At 51.1% G+C, this 23,644-nt stretch overlaps 1 protein-coding gene across 1 annotated transcript; it reads right to left on the reverse strand.

The window, feature by feature from the left end:
• Window positions 1-3,060: 3,060 nt before the first annotated feature.
• On the reverse strand, window positions 3,061-10,359 carry LOC148219329 (Fc receptor-like protein 4). The gene is made up of 7 exons (XM_088157728.1): window positions 10,342-10,359; window positions 9,540-9,600; window positions 5,829-6,059; window positions 5,242-5,496; window positions 4,870-5,142; window positions 4,158-4,427; window positions 3,061-3,098 (listed from the first exon to the last, which is right to left on the reverse strand). The coding sequence occupies exons 1-7, from the start codon at window positions 10,357-10,359 to the stop codon at window positions 3,061-3,063; spliced, it is 1,146 nt and encodes a 381-aa protein (XP_088013854.1).
• Window positions 10,360-23,644: the final 13,285 nt, after the last annotated feature.

The following is a 23,644-nucleotide window of genomic DNA, read 5'->3' on the forward strand; positions in this document are numbered from 1 at the left end:
CCTGAGGAGGCCTGGCACTGTCAGCAAGGAGCACCTGCTTTCCTCAACATCGCAGGGGAATTCAACATTTCCAAAGATGCTGTGCCTGTGCTGCAGGAGAAAAAGGGAGTGAAAGGCTGAGGGTTTTCAGGAAGTGTGGTGTAAAGCCAGGAGAGGTGCTGTTGAGCACCTGAGACCTACCTGGGGTTGGGTGCTGCCTTCTTTCTGTTCGGCATCAGGGAGAGCAATCACAGGAGTTTAGCAGGGTGTGTGCCTGGCCCTGGGACACTGCTACGCTGCCACTGGGCACTAGGAGCCAAGCTGCTGCCTTCGTCTGTCCTGCCCGGGCACTGCCGGGGATGGTGCCGGGACCGATTGGTGCCCCTGAGTTTGCAAAAGGAGCGATTTCCTCTCGTCCCTCCCGACGAGGCCGCCATGGCCCTGAGGGGTTCGAGCGGCACCGGGGCGCCCCCTGCTGGCTGTGAGCGCTCCCTGCAGCGCCCCCTGCTGGCTGTGAGTGCTCCCTGCAGCGCCCCCTGCTGGCCGGGAGTGCTCCCTGCAGCGCCCCCTGCTGGCTGTGATCGCTCCCTGCAGCGCCCCCTGCTGGCTGTGAGCGCTCCCTGCAGCGCCCCCTGCTGGCTGTGAGCGCTCCCTGCAGCGCCCCCTGCTGGCTGTGAGTGCTCCCTGCAGCGCCCCCTGCTGGCTGTGATCGCTCCCTGCAGCGCCCCCTGCTGGCTGTGAGTGCTCCCTGCAGTGCCCCCTGCTGGCTGTGAGTGCTCCCTGCAGCGCCCCCTGCTGGCTGTGAGTGCTCCCTGCAGTGCCCCCTGCTGACTGTGCTCGCTCCCTGCAGCGCCCCCTGCTGGCTGTGAGTGCTCCCTGCAGCGCCCCCTGCTGGCTGTGATCGCTCCCTGCAGCGCCCCCTGCTGGCTGTGAGCGCTCCCTGCAGCGCCCCCTGCTGGCCGGGAGTGCTCCCTGCAGCGCCCCCTGCTGGCCGTGGTCATAACTGCACAAAGATGAACAAACTGCCCTGAGCGGGTTGGAAATTTCTTTTCTTGTGTTGCTGTTTGTTCTGTTCTGTTCTAGAACTTTCCTAGCAATGAACTGTTATTCATTTTCCTACATTTTTGCCTGGAAGCCCCATAAACTTCACACTTAAAAAAATTTGGAGGCATAGGTCCTCTTTCCAATCCAGGAGAGTTCCTGCTTTCTATGGCAGGTGTTTCTCTTTTAAATCATGACAGTTTCCAACTCCTGGGTTCCAGCATGAATGGGGCAGGCACTTCAAGAGCAGACAAAGTCAGACACTTGGCCACCTCTTGCTCTGCTTTTTAAGCCCTTGGGCCACCAAGGGCCCTCTGCCAAGGTAGGACTCCTGGTCCCTCAGGTAATCAGGAGCTGGGTTTGGCAGAGCGTCACACTGTCCCCAGTGTGCTATGGCTGACAGACTGAATGACACACGGGGCCCTGTGCCACCAAAAGCAAGGCCTGACCCAGCCCTGCCACACACAGGTGTTCCATAATATTTTGAGACATCAAACTTTTCCTATCCCTGACACCCCACCCTGTGCCATGGCCTGATCCTGACTGCTCTGGAAAAGGGGGAGGGTCCAGAATCCCCCCAGGCCCTTTGGGACATCATCATGTGGGGAACACAGCACAGGAGGGGTTTGAGACAGGGCAGAAGGGAATCCAAAGCACTGGTTTTGAGTGGCAGCCCAAAATTGGAGAATCCCATTCCTAAAGCCCAACAGAGCTGAACAAAGAAACACCATCTCTGCCAGTTGAACCAAAAAGCTGCATTTTGGTGCCAGTAAGAGGGAAACGAGTCCTGTGTTCGCGTGGCACTGGGAGGAGAGATGTTGAGCCGTGGGTGTCCTGGGAGTGCTGAGAGGGGCATTGCAGAGGCACTGGGAGTACAGGGGTACTGGGAGAGAGAATGGGAACCACCTGGATCCACTGGGAGCAATGGAGAGGCACTGGGAGGGGAAAGAGGGAGCCCTTGGGGGTACTGGCAGCACAGTTTGGAGGGAATGGAGAAGTCTCTGAGGGTACTGGGGGCACTTGGATGTGGAATGGGGAGCCACTGGTGATAGTGGGAGGGGGGGTGGGGAAATCCTTGTGGGTTCTGGGGTCATGTGGAGCTCTGGATGCCCTGTGCTGCCTCACACTTGTGCCCACCTACCCGTGAATGTTGGGCACCCACGGGAACAGTGCAGGGGACACACATGTGTGGCTGCCCATGGGTGAGGTCCCCCAGTGCCCCCAGTGCCCCCAGAGCCCCCCAGTGCCCAGCCATGCCCCGAGTGTCACAGCGCACTCCTGTAGATGTCCCCTCATTCCCGCAGTCGCCCATGGGTTGCTGGCAGCTCCACATAGGTCACCTGGGGATCCTGGAGTGTGGTGGGACAGGGGGACGCTGCAAGAGACACGGGCTGTGGCATCTGGGCGGGGGGACACTCATGGGTGACGTGTCCCTCTGCATGTGCCCCAGCCCGGACTCACCCCCCGTCTGCTTGGTGATCATGACGTGGGTGTACAGCACCTCCCCCTCCTCTGGGAGGGCCGGGGGCTCCGGGGGCGCCCTGAGGGAATCAAGGGGATGTGTGGGAGGGAATGGGAAGTCTTGGGGGTTGGGGTCAAAGACGAGAGTGTGGTTTGAGCCCCCTACTCACCTTTCCTGCTGCTTCCTGGCAGCTGCAAAGGAAAGAGGGGAGGGATAACTGTGGGGTCCCCAGGGTCCTGACCCTTCTCAGCAATCCTGAAATCCGACTACACCCTCAATATCCTCCAGGACCCCTGAGCATCCCTGATGCCCTCCAGAACCCCTGCTCTGTTCTCTGGACCCCCAGAGCCCCCTGAAGCTCAAGCCTGCCAGGTATGGGGTAGCCTCCACATTCCCCCAGGATCACTGAAAGAACCCCCAAAATCCCTGCAAGTCCCTCCAACACCACCCCAAATCCTTCAGGACCCTGACCAAAGGTCCTGAGCCATCATTGCCAAGTCAGAGGCTCTGGGTGCCACCCCATCACCCCAACAGGCAGGTGGTCCCCCAGCTCCCCAGGGTCCCCATGGTCCCCATTTTCACCCACCCATGTTGTTCCACCGATGCCAGTGCACAGCTACACCCAGGAGCAGGACCAGGAAGAGGAGGGACCCGCCAATGCCTGCGGCCACTGCTGGGGACAGAAGGGACAAATCGGGGTCACCTGTCACTCCAGGGGTCCTGCAATCCCAGTGACCCCGTGTGATCCCACCTCTATTCCAGTGTCCAGTGGTTCCCTGTGGTGTCACCTCCAGGGCCAGCTCTGGGCTGAGTGCCTGGAACACGCGGTGCCCGTCCTGTCCCAGCTGGTTGGTGGCCACGCACTGGTAGGTGCCCGAATGTCCCACATCGATGTCCCCAAGATCCAGGAGGGGACCCCGGCCCACTTCCTGCCCATCGTGCAGCCAGGTGAAGGTGACAGGGCCTGAGCCCACCTGCACCGAGCAGTTCAGGGTCACAGAGTCACCTGCATGCACCTGGAGTGCCGGGGGACCAGGGGCGATGGTGGCATTGGCCACGGGCACTGCGGGGACACAAACAGGGCTGAGGCCGGGGACAGGTTCTGGCACCTGGTGAGGGGGGATGAGGGAGTCTGCATGGTGACTCCTGGATACAGAGGGTCTCCTTCACCCAGGACAGTGACCCCATGGTGCTGGGGGTCATCATGAGGTGTGGGAGGAGAGCATGTGATGGATGAGGAGTGGGGGATGAAGATGAGATGAGGGTGAGGGGAAGGTGGGATGAGGGATGCCGTGTCCAAGGGTGGGGATGGCTGTCACCTGGTGGGGGGCACAGAATGGCGTGGGTGGGATGTGATGGGTGCCATGAGGAACATCAACGGGGGCATCACCCCAATGCCAAGGGTCTCAGTGCCCTGGGAGGGTCACGCTCAGTAGGGTGAATGTGACATGATGTGCAGTGGGGAATGTGACAGCTGGGCTTAGGGATGCATGGCTTGGATGTCCTGGGTGGGGATCCCTGGAGCCAGAGGGTCCCTGTTCGCTGGTCTGTGACACCAGGGCTGGCACTGTGAGCTGGGCTGGGGCTGGTGTGGGGGGGGTGAGGTGGAATTTGGGATGTGTGGAATTGGGGATGCTGTGGGTGGGGTCACCCCCAGCCCAAGGGTTCCACTCACCCACGACAGTGACGTTCAGAGTGGGGCTCTCAGCCACGCTGTCCCTGTTGCTGGCCCGGCACTTGTAGTGGCCACTGTCATTGTCCCCAACGTGCCGCAGCTCCAGGCGGGGACCGGTGCCCAGTGGTGCCTGCGAACCCTCCCGGAGCCAGGAGAAGGACAGGGGACCTGTCCCCATGGCCACTGCGCAGCTCAGCACCAGGTGGTCCCCCAGTGCCACCTGTCCCCCGGGGGGCTGCACCGACAGGGACACACCAGAGAGCGGGACCCCTGTGGGGAGGACACAGGAGGGACTGGGGACATGGGACGAGTGGGGGACAGCAGGGAGCAGTGAGGGACTCATGGAGAGGGAGGATCAGAGAGGGCTGGGGGGATCCCAGTGAGGAAGAAGGGGTCACAGAGACGGAGTGAGGCTTGGAAAGGGGTGGAAGGATGGGAGATTCAGCGAGGGGACACATGGAGAGGGTTGAGGGGAACCACAGGGAACGGTTTAGGGACCCAGACAGGGATGGAGGGACCTGTGGACAATTGAAGGGCCTCAGAGAGGGAGAGAGGAACCCAGGGATGGGTAAGGGGATCTGGGAGGGATGCAATGGGCAAGGGGGGGACCCAGGGAGAGAGCTGGGAAGGAGGGGGGGCTCGCAGAGGATTGAGCAGGGATGGGAGATCTGGGAGGGCGGTGGGGGCTCCCCGTGCCCATCCCCGCACTCACTGCGCACCGTGACGCCGAGCCGGGCGCTGCTCTTCCGCACGGCCCCCCCCTCGGAGAGCACCTCGCACCTGTAATTCCCCGAGTGGGAGACCCCCACGGCGGGCACCAGGAGCTGCGGGGAGCCGTGCGGGCCCTGCAGCATCTGCTCGTCCCGGTAAAAGCTGTACAGGAGGGGGGCTCGGGGCCGCAGGGGGCTGGGGGTGCTGAGGCAGCTGAGATTGAGGGGGGACCCCTCGGTGAGCTCGGGGGGACCCTCCAGCACCGGCACGAGCTCTGGGAAGGAGATGGGGGTGGCGACTGTGACTCTGATTGCACTGAGAAGTGGCTTTGGGGGTGTCAGGATATCGGAGTTCCAGCCGTGGGAGTGCTCACCGTGCACTGTCACTGTCACCGGTGCTGACAGTGTCATTCCTGAGGCCACCAAGCCCTCGCAGCGGTAGCGGCCGCTGTTGTGCAGCTTCAGGGGGGGCAGGGACAGCTTGGTGCCCCTGAGGGACCCCCCTAGATCCTTCCCGTCCTTGTAAAATCGCACCCTGGTGACAGGGTTGTCCTGCCAGCCCCGGCAGCGTAGTGTCACCTTGTCCCCCTCCAGCAGCGCCCGTGCTGGCACCTGCAGCACCAGCGGGTCTGTGGGACAGGAGGGTCCCGTGTCACTGAGGAGCCCGAGACAGGTCCAAAGTGGGTGCCCACGGCACCGGGGACATCTGGCTGGAGTGTCCACTGCGCAGGAGGGTCCCAGGGACACCAGGAGCAGCCCCGTGGCACAGCTGTCACCACGGGAGTCCCACCACACTGGGGTGCACTGGGATGCACTGGGATGCACTGGGATGCACTGGGATGTCCCTGTGTGCAGGGGACAGGCTCTCGCCTGTCACACGAGGGTTGTGAGGCCACCCACGGAGTGGAGCCCACCCAGAGTTATCAGGGAGCCACCCTGAGCATTTCAGATCCCCCCTCACCATTTGACACCATGACGGGGGGGCTGAGCCCACTGCCGGGTCTCTGACACTGGTAGGTGCCACTCTCGGTGACAGGGAAGCGGTCACGTCCCTCCTGCCCCCAGCGCCGCCCGTCCTTGTACCAGGTGGTGGCACGGGCGGTCCCCGAGCCCTGGCAGGTCAGTGTCACCCGGTCCCACAGCACCGCCGGCGTCCAGGGGGGCTCCACCAGGAGCTGGGGGGTCTGGGCACCTGCGGGGGACAGGGGACACCAGCCTGCCAGGGCCACCAAGGGGCTGGGGACAGCGGGGTGGGGGAATGGCATCCCCCGAGGACTCACCAGCGAGGCTGAGGGTCTGGGCTGGAAGGGAGAAGGGACAGGGCAAGGTGGAATTGGCTCCGTGGGGACAGGGTGTGAGGCTGTCCCCGAGCTGTCCCCGTGGGGACACGGCTTCTTGTGGGAAAATGCCCGGGCACGGTCCCCAACAGGTCTGGAGAGGCTCCCAGGGGACAGCTCTGTGTCACACGTCCGGGTGGCACGGACGCCTCGGGGACAGGGACACCACGGCCAGCCCGTGCTGGCACAGCTCACCCCCGCCAGCCCCACGGCCACATCCCCGTGGTGCTTCTCCCCTTGTCCCTGTCCCCACAGCTGCCCCAGCCCCGTGGAGCCAAACCTGACATCCCTGTCCCCTGAAACTCTGTCCCCCATCCCTGTCTCCACATCCCTCTCCCACATCCCAGTTCCCCTTTTCCTGTTCCCAGGGCCACCCCAAAACCCCGGTCACACTGAGGAGCCACTGGCTCTGTCCCCCACTGGCTCTGCTGGCCTTGGGGACCTCAGGGGACCCCGCAGCCCCCCTGTGCCCCCTCCCCACCCCTCTCTGCCTCACCAGGGCCCGTCCCCAGGGTCATCAGGCCCGTGCCCGGGGCACTCACCCCACAGGAGCAGAGCCACCTTCCCGGCCATCCCGGTGTCCCCGGCCATGGGCACTGGCTGTCACTCACTGCTGTGGCTGTCCCCTGTCCCCTGGCTGGCGGCTCTTCGGATGAAGGGACAGGAAGCGAGGTCAGCTCTCGTCCCCATGTGTAGGTGGCCCTCGGTGGGGGCAGGGTGGGACAGGATGGGGGCAGGGTGGGGACCTTGTAGGACATGGGGGTGATGGTGGGACATGGTGGGACAGGATGTTGCCGGAATTTGGAGGCTGAGGCGGTGCAGGGAGCCAAGAATGGGTGTCCAGGGGACTGGAGTTCCAGGGATGGGAATGGGGGTCCCAAGGGTTGGGTGGATTCAAACTCAGGGATGAGAATCCCAGAACAACGTGGCCTTCAGGGATTTGTGATCATGGGATGGACCCCAGGGATTGGGGTGTCAGGGGAATGGGAGTCCTGGGGGAATCTTGGTCCCCAAGGGAAGGGAGGGGTCCCAGGGGCTGGAGCTACCAGGATGAGGGTCCTTGGGAATGGAGATCCTGGGGAGTGGCAGTCATGGCATGGGGGTCCCAGGGAAGAGGGGACAGAAGGAATGGTTGTCCCATGGTTGGGTTCTCAGGGGAATGGGAGTGCCAGGGATGGGCACTGCCTGGGTAGGCCCCATGGGTCACCACTCCTACCCTGGGTGCCTCAGATTTTGGGGTGACCCAGGGCCCAACGTTGCCCCCCTGGAGTGTTTCCTGGGCAGGCATCACATGGGGGTCCTGAGCAGCTCTGCTTCTGTGCCCTCCCCACGCTTGACTTTTTCCTCTCTTTATTTCTCTGGTTTCCTTATTTTCTTCACTTTTGTGCCATTCCCCACCACTCCCAGTTCTTGGCTCAGAAATCCTGGGGAGCAGCTGGGCAGAGAATGGGTTGGGGGGGAATCCAGGGAGGGAGAAAAGGGGGTGAGGGGTCTCCAGGGAGGGGTGGGGAGGCTGTGGGGGATGGGGGTGTCCAGCTGTGCTCCCCAACACTTTCACTTTCTCTCTCCTGCAGCAGAAGGAAGAGGCTGTTTGTGCTGAGAGTCACACAGGGGGGAGTTCTGTCCTGGGGGGGCACATCCAGGGGTTCCTGTCCTGAGGGGATCTTGTTCTGGGGGTGACACGTTCTGGGCAGATTTTGTTCCAGTGGTGACACATCCCAGCAGGGGAGATCCTGTCCTGGGGGATGGTGGTTCTGGGCAGGGTTCCTGGACACATTCCCTGAGGAAGTCCCTGTCCAGGGTAGGGCACGGGGGGCCCTGCCAGCCCCCTCTGTCCTCAGTGGGGCACTGTGACCTCTGTGACCTCTGGGGTGCCCCAGTTTGGGGTGTGACCCGGCCACTCTACACCCCCTCATTGGCTGCCCCCACCCATCTGGGAGCCCTCAATCCCCATTTGGGAACCCTCACAGGTGCAGCACCTCGGCCCCATCCCACAGCCCACCAAGATCATTCTGTGGGGGAAAAACCCCAGCAGGGATGAGTGGGGAGGGAAGGACATGGCCTGGTGCCAGTCAGGGAGGGCACAGACACCCCAAAAAAACCCAAAGCCCACCCTCATACCCAAAACCCCTGCAGGGTCTCAGTGCTGGCAACCAGGAGATGGATGAGACCCTACACATGGAACACTTGTGATGCTCTTGGGGGGCTTCCCCCTCCCTCTCCTGCTCCCCAAAATCCCCTGCATGACATTTCTGTCCTGAGGGCTTAGGAGCTTTGGGTTTATTGGGTTTTGGGAGAAATTCTGTTCCAGACATCTCCATTTTCACTTGACCCCCGCAGGATCTGACCCGGCAAGAGCAGCTTGGGAATGGAGCCCCAGGCAGGAAGGAGCTCCCAAACTGCTCCTCCTTGAAGCCAGTGGCCATCCAAGTGTGGGGCCCAGCCTTGGCCCAGCCCAGGGCATAGGGATGGGCATTGGCCAGCCCTGCTCTGGCCAGCCCCAGGTGGCAGCCAGGACCTGAGGCTCCCCCTGCCCCCTTGGCTTTGATTCTCGCAGCTCTCGAGCTGCTGCAAAGGTGAGAATTCTGTGGGGGAAAAAGGCGTGGCCGTGGTTTGCTCAGCCCTGCAAAAAGCACAAAACCCGGTGTGAGCCCCAGCAGTGGCTCTGCCAGGGCCTTTGATGGTTTTCAGAGCAGGGCTGGCTGGAAACCCCCCCCCCTGCGGGGGCAGCTGCGAGGGAACCAGTCCGGAAATGCAGCAATTGATCATTTGGTCCCTGTGCCCAAGGGACTGAGAGAGCCCCAAAACTGCTGCAAATCCCACAAGGATCTGCTCAACCTGACCGGGACCCTCCTCGGCCCGAGCTGAGCAGGCAGAGCTGAACAAACCAAAACCATTTCTCCCAGTTTAATCCTAAAGCTGCATTTCGTGTCCAATGAGAGGGACAAGGGTCCTGTGCCCCCTGGCACTGGGGGAGGGAATGGGGAGCCCCTGGAGATACTGGGAGCACTGGGAGCACTGGAACGTGGAGCTCTGGCAGCCCCAGATGGGACCCACCACTCGTGGCCACCTCCTGGTCAGGGTGGGCACCCATGGGAGCCTGGGGGATGCCAAAGGGGGGGTGCCCTAGGAAAGGAGCCCCCAGTGTCCCCAGTGTCACAGCACGTTCTCGTAGATGTCACCGGGGTCCTGCTGTCGTCCTTGGGGTCCCAGCAGCTCTGTGTGGGTCACCTGGGGGATGTGCTGGGCAGGGACCTGAGAGAGACTCCAGGGTTGGAGACCTGGGTGGGGGTGACACCCGTGGGTGACGTGCCCATGTACCCCCCCATACTCACCCCCTGCCCACTCAGTGCCCACAGCATTGGGGTCCATCACTGCCCCCTCCTCCAGGGGGTCCTATGGGGATAACTGGGGTTCTGGGTGGAGTCTGGGACGGGGGGGGAAAAGGGGAGTCCTGGCCAGACCCTCCCACTCACCTGTGCTGGGGCTTCCTGGCAGCTGCAAGGAAAATGGGAGGGAGTGACAAATGGGGACCCCGGGACCCCTGACCCTTCCTGGGACCTTGGCAGCTCCAACAACCCATGGGATACAAAAATTCCCACTGCACCCCGATTCCCACTGTACCCCTGATTGCCCCCAGACATTTCAAGCACCCCTGAATTCCCCAGAACTTCTGCACCACCACAGTGCCCCCATTGCCCCCCGTGCCCCCGACCCTCTGAGCAACAAAACTCGAAGCCTGGCAGGTAGGGGCACCTCTCAAACTCCCCCAGGACCCCAGAAAGATCCCCCAACATCCCTGCATGACCCTCCAAGAGTTCCCAAAACCCTCCAGGAGCTCCCAGTGCCACACCAATATTCCTGAAAACCCACCCAGTGATCCCCCTGGAGCCCAACCAAGACCCTCCAAATTCTCCCCACAGCTCTCAGTACCCCCAGCCGAGGTCACTGCGGGCTCAGTTTCCCCCAGCCCAGGGGCCCTGGGTGCTGCCCAATCTCTGCCCCCACTATGGGGCCTTCCCATCACTCCAGTGCCTCCCACTTCCCCGAGGGTCACAACTTTTGTTGTAGAATGTCACAGATGTCACGGGGTTCCCACCGTTGCCCATGTGGCCCCTGCAGCTCCACGGAGGTCACCTGAGGATCCTCCACCATGGGGGCTCCGTGGGAATAAGGGGATGTGTGGAAGAGGATGGGAGGTCCTGGAGATTTGGGGAAAACACAAATCATGGTCAAAGCCTGCACTCACCTTTCCTGGTGTTTCCTGGCATCTGCAAAAGAAAAATGAAGGGGTGACTTTGATTCCCCATCCACCTCCGGGAATCCTGAACCTCCACCAGACCCTCAATTCCCTCCATTCCACCCATGTGGATCCACCAGTGAAAGGCCACAATGATACCCATGAGCAGCACCAGGAACAAGAGGGACCCAACCACCCATGCAGCCTCTGCAGGAAATAGAGAGGGACACACTGGGGTCCCCGGGGTCACCCCAGAGGTTCTGCAATCCCAGTGACCTCATGAGCTCCCCTCCTGTGCCCTGTTCCATTTGTGTCACTGCCAAGGACACAGCAGGGGGTGAACCTGGGTCATCTATGATCAAGGGATTGCAGACCCACATAGGAACCCCGAGTGACCCCACCTGTGCCTCCATGTCCCCAGGGTGTCACCTCCAGGGCCAGCTCTGGGCTGAGTGCCCGGAACACGCCGTGCCCGTCCTGTCCCAGCTGGTTGGTGGCCACGCACTGGTAGGTGCCTGAATGTCCCACATCGACGTCCCCAAGATCCAGGAGGGGACCCCGGGCCACGTCCTGCCCATCGTGCAGCCAGGTGAAGGTGACAGGGGCTGAGCCCACCTGCACTGAGCAGCGCAGGGTCACGGGGTCACCTGCATGCACCTGGAGTGCCGGGGGACCAGGGGTGATGGTGGCATTGGCCACGGGCACTGCAGGGACACAAACGGGGCTGGCACCTGGCGTGGAGGAACGGGGGGACGGGAGGTATGGGTTTGATGGGGAAATGTCGTGGATGGGGTGACCTCATGGAGAGTCTACAGAGAGCGATGAGGAGACACAGGCCAGAGGCTGGGGAACTCAAGAAAGATGTCTGGGGGTGTTTGTGGTTGAATTGTTCCCTTTTCTTTCTGTGGAATTTTTCCCATTGTTATGCTAAGTATTTGTGGCTACACCTTAGTAGCAATAGTTTTCTCTCGCAGGGGGTGGGGGATAGGGGGACACCGGAAAAGGAAAGGTGGGACAGGGGTCTGGGGGGGCTCTCGCTCTCTCGCTTGGCTCGTGGAGTGGGAGGACGGCCCGGGCTCTGATCTGGCATCTCCCCTGCCATCCCAGCACTGAGATCCACACTCCCTGCTATCAAACACCGCTCTGCTCCTCTCCCACCTCATCCTCCTACCTCCGGACACTCTGCCGAGCACCACGACCGACACCGTGAGGGGGAGTCGCCTCCCCATCCCTCTCACCCCTGGGCCCCCGCCATCACCCAGCCCTCTTCAACTGTGCAGGACCTGCCCTGCCCCCAGCACCGGGAACTGAGCGCAGGGAGACGGCCTGTGGCCAAAAGGGACTGGAGCTGAGCTAGACTGTTCTGTTCTGTTGTTAGTTTTTATAGCTGTTGTTGTTTTCTGCCTTGTTAGATACCAGTAAAGAACTGTTATTCCTATCCCCACATCTCCTGCCTGAAGGCCTCTGATTTAAAACTGAAATAATTAAAAGGGAGGGAGTTGCATTCTGCATCTCAGGAAAGGGGTTCTCGCATTTGCTTAGCAAATACCTGTCTTTAAAACCGAGACATCAATAAATACCTCTGCACAAAAAGCTGAAATAATTGCTTTAACTCGCGCCCTAAAGATCACAAGAAATATATATATATTTATACAGACTCAAGATACACATTTAGAGTTATACATGCACATGGAGCCATCTGGAAAAAGAAAAGACTGTTAAACTCACAGAAGAAAAGTATCAAACACGTGAAAGAAATATTGTGGCTACTAAAAGCAGTTCAGCTCCCTGAGCAAATAGCAGTTATGCACATTAAAGCACACCAAAAAATGAGCTCAGAATTGGAAAAAAGAAACGAGCTAGCAAACAAAGAGGCAAAAGATGCAGCAAAAAGTGAAATAACGATTAAGGAAGCTTTAATTCCAAATAAACAAATCTCCCTTGAAAGTAAGCCAGTATATACCAAAAAGAATAGAAAACTAATTAAAAATCAAGAAAGAACATATAACCAAAAGAGATGAGCTGTTACTGCAGAAGGAACAATGGCCATCCCTTCTCACCTGTTATAGTCATTAGTAAAGAAAGAGCACCAAAAAACACACTGGGGAATAGATGCCCTGGTTCAGGTTCAGGTAACCCGACAGTGTGACATTTGCCTCCAAGCCAAACCCAGAAATATTCCCAAACCAATTTTTCCCAAAAAGTTTTTTGTTCCAAAAAAATAGAAGAGGCATTCATTCAAAAAAAGGGGAAAAGGAAAATAAAATAAAACAAAACAAAATAAAATAAAATAAAATAAATTAAAATAAAATAAAATAAAATCGAAATAAAATTTAAAAAAACTTGTCAAAAATATTTATTGGTCTTGAAATCGGGTGGGACAGGGCTGCTAGAGGCATGCAACTCCTGGGCGTTTTGGGGCTGTGGGGTTCCCCTGGCTCCAGGGTGTTACAAGTGTGATAATTGATAAAAGATTCGTGTTAATCATAGAAGTTCTGGAGTTTATATAAACCAGAATACTTAGATAAAAACATGGACCTAGATAAAGGGAAATATATGATTAAAACCATTCTGTTTAAATCCACCTGTTATGAATATTGTGTTTTCTAAATAAATTGTATTTGATACCAGTTTGTAAAACAAGATTTCCACAGCTTGAAAGATTTTGCAAAATCAGATTTCCTGCCTTTGTGCAATCAATTGCAACCTATCTGCTAAGACCAGACTTCCCACTTCTGCTGTTCTTTATCGACCAAGGCCAGATGGTTATGTGATAAATGTGATTCGTGCTAATTAAATTGTAACTATATTAGCAAAATTGTATTTAGATCAATAGAAGACAATTGTTACCGAGTGAAAGGGGGGGAGATGGGTGAGACAGGATAAAAGACATCTTCCAGATGTTGGGAGTCGAAGAAGGAGGTTAGAAGAAAGTCAGATAAGAATAGTAGAAGGACGGAGGTCTGATAAGCAGCATCTAGAAATAGAGCTTCAACCTTGAAGCTGTCAAAAATGGAATGATTCCAAGCATGGGACTTAATTAGAGTCATGTTATGGAAAACATCTGCTCAGTCACACAGTGCACCCGTGCTACCTGCAGGTCACACCACGGTCACTGATGAAGATGATGAGCCTTCATCGGAAATAAGACCCTCAAAAGGATGAGAGACCCCCTAACCCATTAGTAGAGCATGCACTGTACACATAGTTACGTAGATTTTAGGAATAGAAACTAGGAGGAGTTTTCTAGAAACTTCTGTAGCCTACAGTATATAAGTGGGGTTGTTAGCCTGAATGCTTTGGTACGTGAGGAATGGGAGCCACTCCCCGTACCCCTGGTCGGAGGGGGGGCCCTCCCCGGTCGGTTTTGCTTATGCTTTATACGAACCCCAATTATACTAAATTACTTACTGCCAAATTTTGTATATTCTTAAATATATGCACTTTGATTGTTTCATCTCCAATACTTTAATTGTCATCTCCAATACTTTGATTGTATTCATTTTGTTACTATTAAAAACTTACTATTAAATTTAATCTTGTTGCTTGATAAATTGGAAAAAAATAGAACATCATTCATAACAATTTGGTGCCGAAACCCGGGAACTCCAGTCCCAGTGAAGAGTGGCTGGTTTTGGGAAGGAGTTCCCCACCAATTGTTAAGGTGGTCCCGAGGCTAGACCAGGCTCTCTTGGAGAAGGAGTTCCAAATTAAAATAAAGCATAAGCCAAAGAAGCTCGCTACAAGGAGCTGTGCCAGAAGAAGGCTCCTGTGGGAATGCCGGCAGACAGGGAAAGGTGCCCGTAAAACGTCTTGTGCACAAGAACCCTGTGTGAAAACGGGGCTGTGTGAGCACCACGGGGTTGGGTAAAGGGGGCGGCTGTGTGCTTGTGTGTGAGTGAGGAAGGTCTGAAAGGGGAGAGCGAGTGAATACCCCGGGAGGGAGCGGGAGGGAAAGTCCCAGCCCGAGAACTGATGGGAAAAGTCTTTGAGAAGGGAGCTGATGCTCGGAGAAGTGATTTAAGAAGGGAGTGAATGAGTCAGGTTCAACTATCTGTTGGGAGGATAATAGATGGAAGTTTTGGTACGTGATTATGAAGGATTGTGGAGAGTGGCCAGAAAGAGAAGTTGGGGAGGGAATAAAAGGAAAAGAAGGAATTAGGTGGGAAACAAGTGGTTGCCAAAAGAAGTGAGATAGTGTATATTAAGCGAAGGAGTTGAACTGCAGAACGAGTGAGAGAGAGCAAGGGAAATGTTGCCGCCAGAGATGGGTCAGAGGAAAAGTAAAATCTCTGACCCAGGGGTTGTGAAGTGTGAGAAAAATTCGCGAGAACCCGGTGTGCCTGGGAACCGAGAGGGGATTTCCCAGAAGGGGAGCGAGATTCCTCAGGACAGCCCCCTGGGGATAGTGTTACAATACTGGGGTACAAGGGAATCCCAAAGAGAAAAAAGTAAGCAGAAAATGATACAGTACTGTATGTTTGAGTGGACAAAAGAAAAGATCCGTGCAGACAATTTATACTGGCCAGAGTTTGGATCATTTGAAGATGGGATTTGTCAGGTTTTAAGTCTATATGTGAATTCAAAAGAACCTTTTAACAAGGAAGAAAGTGAATATGCTGCTTTGTGGCTTCCAAAAGGGGAGGGGGGTGAATTTGTAGTTCAAAGGCAGGAAAAAGAAGGTTATTCGTTATACCCTTTGCAAACTAAAGGACAGGCAGCAAGAAGGGACCAGATAAAGCCATGGGACCCGTTAGATCACCTCCCACCCCCATACAGACAGCCTGGCCAGCCTGTCCAGCCCCTGGTCCCTGATGCACCCCCTATTCAGGACGAGCCAGTAGCACACAGAACTAGAGGCAGAAGGGCACAGGAGGAAGAAAGTGACAAACAGGATGAGGGAGCAGGAAGGGAAGATCGATTATACCCTCTTAGAGAGGTTCCAATGGCAAATCTGGCCCCAGGGCAGGGACCTATTGGTTATGAGTGTTCCCCTGAATACTAGGGACTTTTGGAAATTTAAGAAAGAAATGGGCAGGATTCTAGAAAATCCTATTGGAGTAGCAGAGAGACTAGATCAGTTTTTAGGGCTGAATATTTACACCTGAGTGATTTTAGGAATCTTGTTTACAGTGGAAGAGAGAGAAATGATTAGACAGTCAGGAATACGGGCTTGGAATAGAGATCATCAGGGGCCAGACCAGGGAGATCAGAAATGGCCTATGGCAGATCCAAACTGGAATAATCAGGAGGCAGAACACAGGCAAAATATGAGGGATTTCAGGTGGATGATTATCCAAGGAATTCGGGGAGCAGTGCTCAGGGGACAAAATATAGGAAAAGCTCTGAGTGAGCACCAAGGGAAAGATGAGTCCCCGGCAGAATGGTTAGAGAGATTAAGAAAGGATTTGCAAATGTACTCAGGCATAGACCCCGATACACCAGCAGGGCAGGTTCTGTTAAAAACACAATTTGTAGCCAATTCCTGGGGGGACATCAGGAAGAAACTGGAGAAATTGGAAGATTGGCAGGATATTGGGCTTCAGGAGTTGTTAAGGGAAGCACAAAAAGTGTATGTTAGACGAGATGAAGAAAAGCAAAAAACAAAAGCCAGGATCCTAATGGCAGTAGTTAAAGAAACACAAGCAGCCACAAACACAAAAAATCTAGTAGGAGAGGATAAAAAGAAAAGATCAGGACTTCATTCAGAGAACAGTAGACCTATGTGCTTCTCTTGTCACAAAAGGGGACATTTACAAAATTCTTGTCCTGTTTCCAGGAGTACAAGTCCTATCTGTTGCTATTGTCACCAAAAAGGACATGTGCTGAAAGTCTGCAGAAAGAGGCAAAAGGATGAAAAGATGTTTAAAGAGGATTAGGGGGGTCAGGGGCTCATTTATTTAATGAGGACCAAAACATCAAAAGAGCCCTTGATAAAATTAAAAGTAGGTCCTCAAGGTGAAGAAATTACATTTCTGGTAGATACAGGGGCTTCTAGGTCCACAGTAAAAAAACTGCCTCAAGATTGTAGAGTTAGCTCCGAGCATGTCCCAGTAGTAGGGGTTAAAGGGGAAGTTTTTCAGGTTCCCGTAATTAAAGATGTACAAATAGAATCTGATATGAAATTCGAGTTGAATGATTTATTACTAATACCAGAGGCAGATAACAACTTATTAGGAAGGGATTTAATCATAGCCCTGGGAATTCAAATGAAGCCCTGTGAAGGACAACTTGAAATTTATTCTTTAACTGAAAAAGATAATCAGGAGATTAGTGACACAGTGTGGTATTCTGGAGAAGTGGGAAAATTAAACATTCAGCCCATAAGCATTGAAATTCAGAATCCAGAAATCCCCATTCGAGTAAAACAATATCCAATATCACTAGAGAGGGGATTGAAAGCAATAATTGAGAATTTGGGGCACCAGGGGATATCAGAACCTTGCATGTCAGCACATAACAGCCCCATTGTGCCGGTAAAGAAGCCTGATGGCAGTTACCGACCAGTTCAGGATCTCAGGGCAGTCAATCAAAGCACCATTACTCGTTTTCCAGTGGTGGCCAATCCATGTACTTTACTAAGCCAACTGGCCCCTCATTATACTTGGTATAGTGTAGTGGATTTAACAGATGCTTTTTGGACTTGCCCTCTGGATGAGAGCAGCCAGGACTATTTTGCCTTTGAGTGGGAGGACCCAGACACAGGCAGAAGAGAACAGCTTAGGTGGATGGTAATACCCCAAGGTTTCACTGAGTCACCAAACCTTTTTGGGAGAGCATTAGATGATCTCTTGAAGTCTTTTGAGTTACCAAAAGGGATTAAGTTGTTACAGTATGTAGATGATTTGTTATTAGCTGGAGAAACTGAAGAAGACACTAGGAAAGGGACTATCCAGCTTTTAAATTTTTTAGGAAAAAATGGGTTAAAAATATCCAGGTCAAAGTTACAATTTGTGGAGTCAGAAGTACGTTATTTAGGTCATTGGATCAGCAGAGGAAGAAAAAAATTAGACCCTGAAAGGGTTTCAGGAATTTTAAATATGGGACCCCCAAGGACTAAAAGATAAATAAGACAGTTTTTGGGTCTTTTGGGCTATTGCAGACAGTGGATAGAGGGATTTAGTGGGAAAGTAAAATTCTTATATGAAAAATTGACTACAAATCACTTGAAATGGAATGAAAAGGATCAAGAAAATTTTGAGCAAGTTAAAGAAGCCCTTCTGCAAGCTCCTGTTTTAAGCCTTCCTGATTTAGACAGGCCATTTCAATTATTTGTTAATACAATTGATCAAACAGCTTATGGAGTAGTGACTCAGGATTGGGCAGGAAGCAGAAAGCCAGTGGGATATTATTCTAAGTTGCTTGATCCAGTTAGCAAGGGCTGGCTAACATGTTTACAAGCTCTGGTAGCAACAGCATTGTTAGTAGAAGAGGCCCGAAAAATAACTTTTGGGGCACCACTAGAAGTATACACTCCCCATAACATAAGGGGAATTCTTGCTCAAAAGGCTGAAAAATGGTTAACAGACAGTCGAATATTAAAGTATGAGGCTATTTTAATAACCTCTCCAGAATTAGAATTGAAAGTAAGAAATGTACAAAGCCCAGGGCAGTTTCTGTACGGGGACCCAGGGGAAAAATTAATACATGATTGCATAGAAGTTATAGAATTACAAACAAAAATACGTCCAGATTTAAGGGAACAGGAACTACGAACAGGAGAAAAATTATTTATTGATGGATCATCTCGAGTAGTAAGTGGGAAAAGAAAATCTGGATATGCCATAATTAGTGGAGAACAATTAGAAGTGAAAGAATCTGGTCCTCTTAACTCATCCTGGTCAGCACAAACCTGTGGACTTTATGCATTACTCCGTGCATTGTTGCTATTAAAAGATCGAGAGGGAACCATATACACGGACTCAAAGTATGCTTATGGGATTGTGCATACCTTTGGAAAAATCTGGAAAGAAAGGGGATTTGTAAACACTCAAGGGAAAGGATTAATACACCAAAGATTAGTCAGTGAAATACTTGAGGCTTTAAAAGGTCCAAAAAAGATAGCAGTTGTACACGTAAAAGGACACCAGAGGGGGAGAGACATTAAAACAAGAGGAAACAATTTGGCAGATGATGAAGCAAAAAGGGCTGCCTTAAGGGAAAACAACAGTGCAATTATGACTTTTAAAGAGACAGGAGCACAAACTGAAACACCATACTTTTCTTTAACAGAGATAGAAGCTATAAAGAGACCAGGGGCAACCATGAAGGAAGAAGAATGGATTCTACCAGATGGTAGAAAAATAGTCCCAAAACCTATAGCCCGACAGATCCTGGACAATTTACATCGAAGAACTCACTGGGGCACAAGAGCACTTTGTGACCACTTTTTAAAATTTTATGGGTGTATAGGAATATTTGAAATTGGAAAACAGATTACACAAGGATGTCTCACATGTCAAAAAGTGAATAAAAAGGTGTTGAGGAGTCCTCCCTCTGGAGGCCATGGGACAGCCTATCGGCCATTCGAAAAGATCCAAGTTGATTTCACTGAATTACCTAAAGTAGGCAGGTGGAAATATCTGCTGGTTACAGGAGATCAGTTGACTCAGTGGGTAGAAGCATTTCCTGCGGCTCAAGCCACAGCTCAAACAGTAGCCAAAATTCTGATGGAGCACATTATTCCAAGATTTGGATTAGTACAAGCTATTGATTCAGATCAGGGCACTCATTTTACCTCAAGAATAATTAAAAATTTAAGCCAAGCATTAGGAATTGCCTGGGAATACCATACCCCATGGCATCCTGAAAGTTCTGGACGTGTTGAGAGGATGAATCAAACTATTAAACAACAACTAACTAAATTAATGATAGAAACTAAATTACCATGGACCAGATGCCTTCCTTTAGCTCTGTTAAATATAAGAACCAAGCCCCACTCTGAAACTGGGATCTCACCATATGAGATGTTACATGGACTGCCTTACCCCCAAGGCATGACAATGGATCCCTCCCTGGTCGGGGACAAAACCATTCAGGGGTATCTTACAACCATCACAAACAATTTAAGGGAATTAAGAGAAAAAGGCATTTTAGCACAAACCACTCCTCTCGATTTTCCAATACATTCCATCAGACCAGGACAATATTGATAAAATGCTGGAAAGGAGAAAGTTTAGAACCTCGGTGGGAGGGACCATTTCTGGTTCTTTTAACCACAGAAGCAGCAGTCTGAACAGCAGAAAAAGGCTGGACTCATGCTTCAAGAGTAAAAGGACCAATACAAAGCAAAGGATGGAAAATTATTTCAGCACCAGGAGACCTAAAATCAAATTAAAAAGGGAATTTGAAGACTGATTAATTGTAATAACTTCATGATTAGGCAGAAAGGAAAACTTGACACCACAAAGCAGAATTAATAAGAAACTGGCATAAAGTCATTGTATTTGGGGATCAAAAGGGAGGTGTGATAGATATATATATATATAAGAGAAAGATATTATTGTATGTTGTTATTGCTTAGAATATCAATTAAAATTGCTTTGAGACACTATATTGTTAAAGTCTAGACATCCTGGATTGGCTGCCAACTGCAACCCCATTAAGTTCAGAAGCTGAGCAGCGCCGATGGACAAGAATCAGACGCCTCCTTGATCAGTGGGAATATCCCAGACAAATTGAAAAGTTTCTCCGGACTTTCCGACCGCCAACGTTAACCAATTTATTTGAAGAACTGCAACTCAAGAGAAAGAGACTGGTAACACCTATTATTGAGGAGGCCCAAAAACAATTAGAACATTGGCAATGTCGTACTCATGGCTTAGAATGCCGCCCATGGATTCGTATTCTTTGCACTTGCTGTTTTAATTCATGGTGGAGAGTAACTAGGGCAAAAGAAAAAGAGAGACAATTGCTTTGTTTCAGTTGTTCAGAGCGTATGCATGATCAGCTAACAACAGAAAAATTTTTTAGTGACTTCTATGGGAAACCATTAAGACATGAAAACGGGACCTTTTATGCCGCAATTCAACTAATAGAGAATCAGGACCAACTACTCCTTGCCATATTAACTTTTGTGCAGGCTAAAGAACAAGCAATCCAAAATATTATAAACCAGAGTATCATAACTGGCAATTGCTGTGGAGAAGAAGTCTATGTGCCACGCAGTAAATACGTCTCACCAGCAAATTGGCATCGCGAGTATATCTATTGGTGGAAAAGAAGGTTTAGAAAACCAAAAAGAAGAACTATTTAATTGAAATAGTGTAATTTTGTTGTGGTTGGCATATCTCCGGAGCTTTACTAAATTGGGGAAAAAAAAATGTATTAGCTAATCAATCTAGGGAAAGAGATAAGGCAGTGCTGCAGAACTATAAATATTTTGTGCCATCTTTGGAACAGAAAAAGTTAAAATAGATCGTGCGAACCTTATGAGGCCAAGGGTACCAAAGAAAAATAAATCCCAGGATAAAAACTTTGCTACCGAGAAGATGGACATCTCGGCCCTTGGCTGCAACCCAAGGGGCCTTGAGACAGGTAGAAAGTTAAAATTCCTGAGGATTCTTTTCATGGTGCTTACAATAATACCCCTAGCAGCTGGCCAGAACCGTAAGACTGCATGGAATGGAAAAGAACAGGCCATGCAGGAACAAATTACAAGACGACAAACCACTCAAGAAGCAGAAATAAAGACACGAACCCTTCCTGATCCCTGTGACAAATGCAATCAATCCATGTGAGTCAAGAATAAGATGGAATCAGTATTTGTGGCACACCCATATATTAGTGCAGCTTTTTATGATCATAACAGCTTCTTAGAAATTTGTGTAAAAAGTTCAAAATTGTATTGGGTAAGAAAAAATTTGGGATTCAGGGGACGAGCTCCTTACCCTAATGATAATCAACTCTGTCCTAGATACGAACATTTTTTGTGTTTTGAAAAGGATGAAAAAGGAAAAGGGCCAAAGAAAAAACTAATTGGAAACAATGAAGGATAGGGAAATAATCAAAAGGAAAGAGTTAGAAGAACTGGATGAGCTGTATAAACAATTAAAACAGCACTATAGCAACTGGGATTTGCCAACTTCAAACAAAAATTTGTTTGTAGATCTGATGCAAGAAATTGCCACCGAATTAGGGTTATCTAAATGTTTTGTTTGTGGAGGACTTAGAATGGCTGAAAGATGGCCATGGAGAGGTGAGGGTTTAGCTCCAGAACAATTTTTAAAATGGAATCATACTCAAATTTCTAAGACATTAAAGCAGCCTGAGGGTTGGGTCCTGAGTCATCAAGTCATTGGGACAGTTTGTATAACTCGGGAAGGGAGAAAATACACTGAAGTGGTGGGATATACTCCTTGCCTATCTACTTTAGTAGTAAATTCAGACAATAACACAAAGACCTGGCGACCCAAGAGTCCTACTGGATATTGGGGAATAGCGAAAGAAATGGATTGTGAGTGGAATAATCAAACTGATTTGTGCTGGCATAGCAGTCCTGGAGCTAATCCCTACCATTCTATAAAAGACTTAAAATCTTATTGGGAACAACCAGAAAACACAGAAAACAGATGAAAGGGAGGCCTCTGATGGAATATATTGGATTTGTGGGCATACAGTGAACTACCCCGAAAGTGGGAAGGAACTTGTACCTTAGGAGTTCTATGACCCTCCTTCTTTGTCATACCAAGGTCTAAGGGCAATATACTAGGAACACCACTTTATGAAACCTTAGAAAGAAAGAAAATAGAATTAAACCTCAACCTTCCAATGGCAGGAGGAAACCAAAAATGGAAAGATGAAGAATTGCCTGCAGAAAGAATTATAGCACATTATGAACCTGCTACTTGGGCTCAGGATGGGTCTTGGGGATATAGAACTCCAATTTGCCTATTAAATCGACTGATAAGGCTCCAGGCAGTAGTGGAAGTCGTCTCAAACCATAGGGCAGATGCTTTGAAGTTGTTGGCCAAACAGCATTCACAGATGTGAGCATTTGTATATCAAAAGAGAATTGCCCTAGATTATCTGCTGGCAGAAGAAGGAGGAGTTTGTGGGAGGTTTAATGAATCTGAGTGCTGTGTGGAAATAGATAATCACGGGGAGGCCATCACAAAACTTGCTGATGAAATTAAAAGATTGGCACATGTACCAGTTCAAAAATGGAATTCTATTCTGAAAGCTGATTGGTGGGATAATCTTTTTGGGGGTGTGTGGTGGAAAAAATTGGGATTCATGCTATTATGTTCTGGTTTAGGACTATTGTTTCTGCCTTGCATGATACCTTGTCTAATTAGAGTAATCCACTCACTAATTCCAGGAATGCAACTTACAGCCATGCCCATTGATCTGGAATCAACAGCAAAAAGGAAACTGATTTTCTTGATGGTACTAAAAGCACGATCCACTCACACTCAAGGGAGAGAGATCAAGAAAATGGTGACTGAATGCAAAGAGAATACCCTGGCACGAGAAATGTTAATAAAATTTGAGAAGGAGTGTGAAAAGCTGAACACAGCATGAGAAATGTTAGAAAAATTGGAGGCTAGTATGAAGGAACATAGAGAATACCAAGCAACAACTTTTTAAAGCACGAATCAATATGATCAAAAAGAGAAATGGGGGAATTGTGATAAATGTGATTCATGCTAATTAAATTGTAGCTGTATTAGCAATACTGTATTTAAATCATTAGAAGACAATTGTTACAGAGTGAGGGGGGAGATGGGTGAGACAGGGCAAAGGACATCTCCCAGATGTTGGGAGTCGAAGAAGGAGGTTGGAAGGGAATAGTAGAAGCAGCATCTAGAAATAAAAGTTTTGACCTTGAAATGGGTCAAATTGGGATGATTTCATGCATGGAACTTAATTTTATAGTGGGAACTTATGCTTAGTTATATAACCCAAGCTTAGGGCACCATACAACATTGTGACATAGATTTTTAGGAATAGAAACTAGGAGGAGTTTTCTAGAAACTTCTGTAGCCTACAGTATATAAGTGGGATTGTTAGCCTGGATGCTTTGGTACGAGAGGAAGGGCGAGCCCCTCCCCGTAGCCCTGGTCAGTTTTGCTTATGCTTTATACGAACCTCAATTATACTAAATTACTTACTCTTAAATTTTGCACATCCTGAAATATATGTATTCTATACTTTGATTGTATTCATCTCAAATACTTTGATTGTATACATTTATAAAAA

Source organism: Sturnus vulgaris, unplaced genomic scaffold (assembly GCF_052056855.1).
Source record: "Sturnus vulgaris isolate bStuVul1 unplaced genomic scaffold, bStuVul1.hap1 Scaffold_155, whole genome shotgun sequence".
Classification (NCBI taxonomy): Eukaryota; Metazoa; Chordata; class Aves; order Passeriformes; family Sturnidae; genus Sturnus; species Sturnus vulgaris.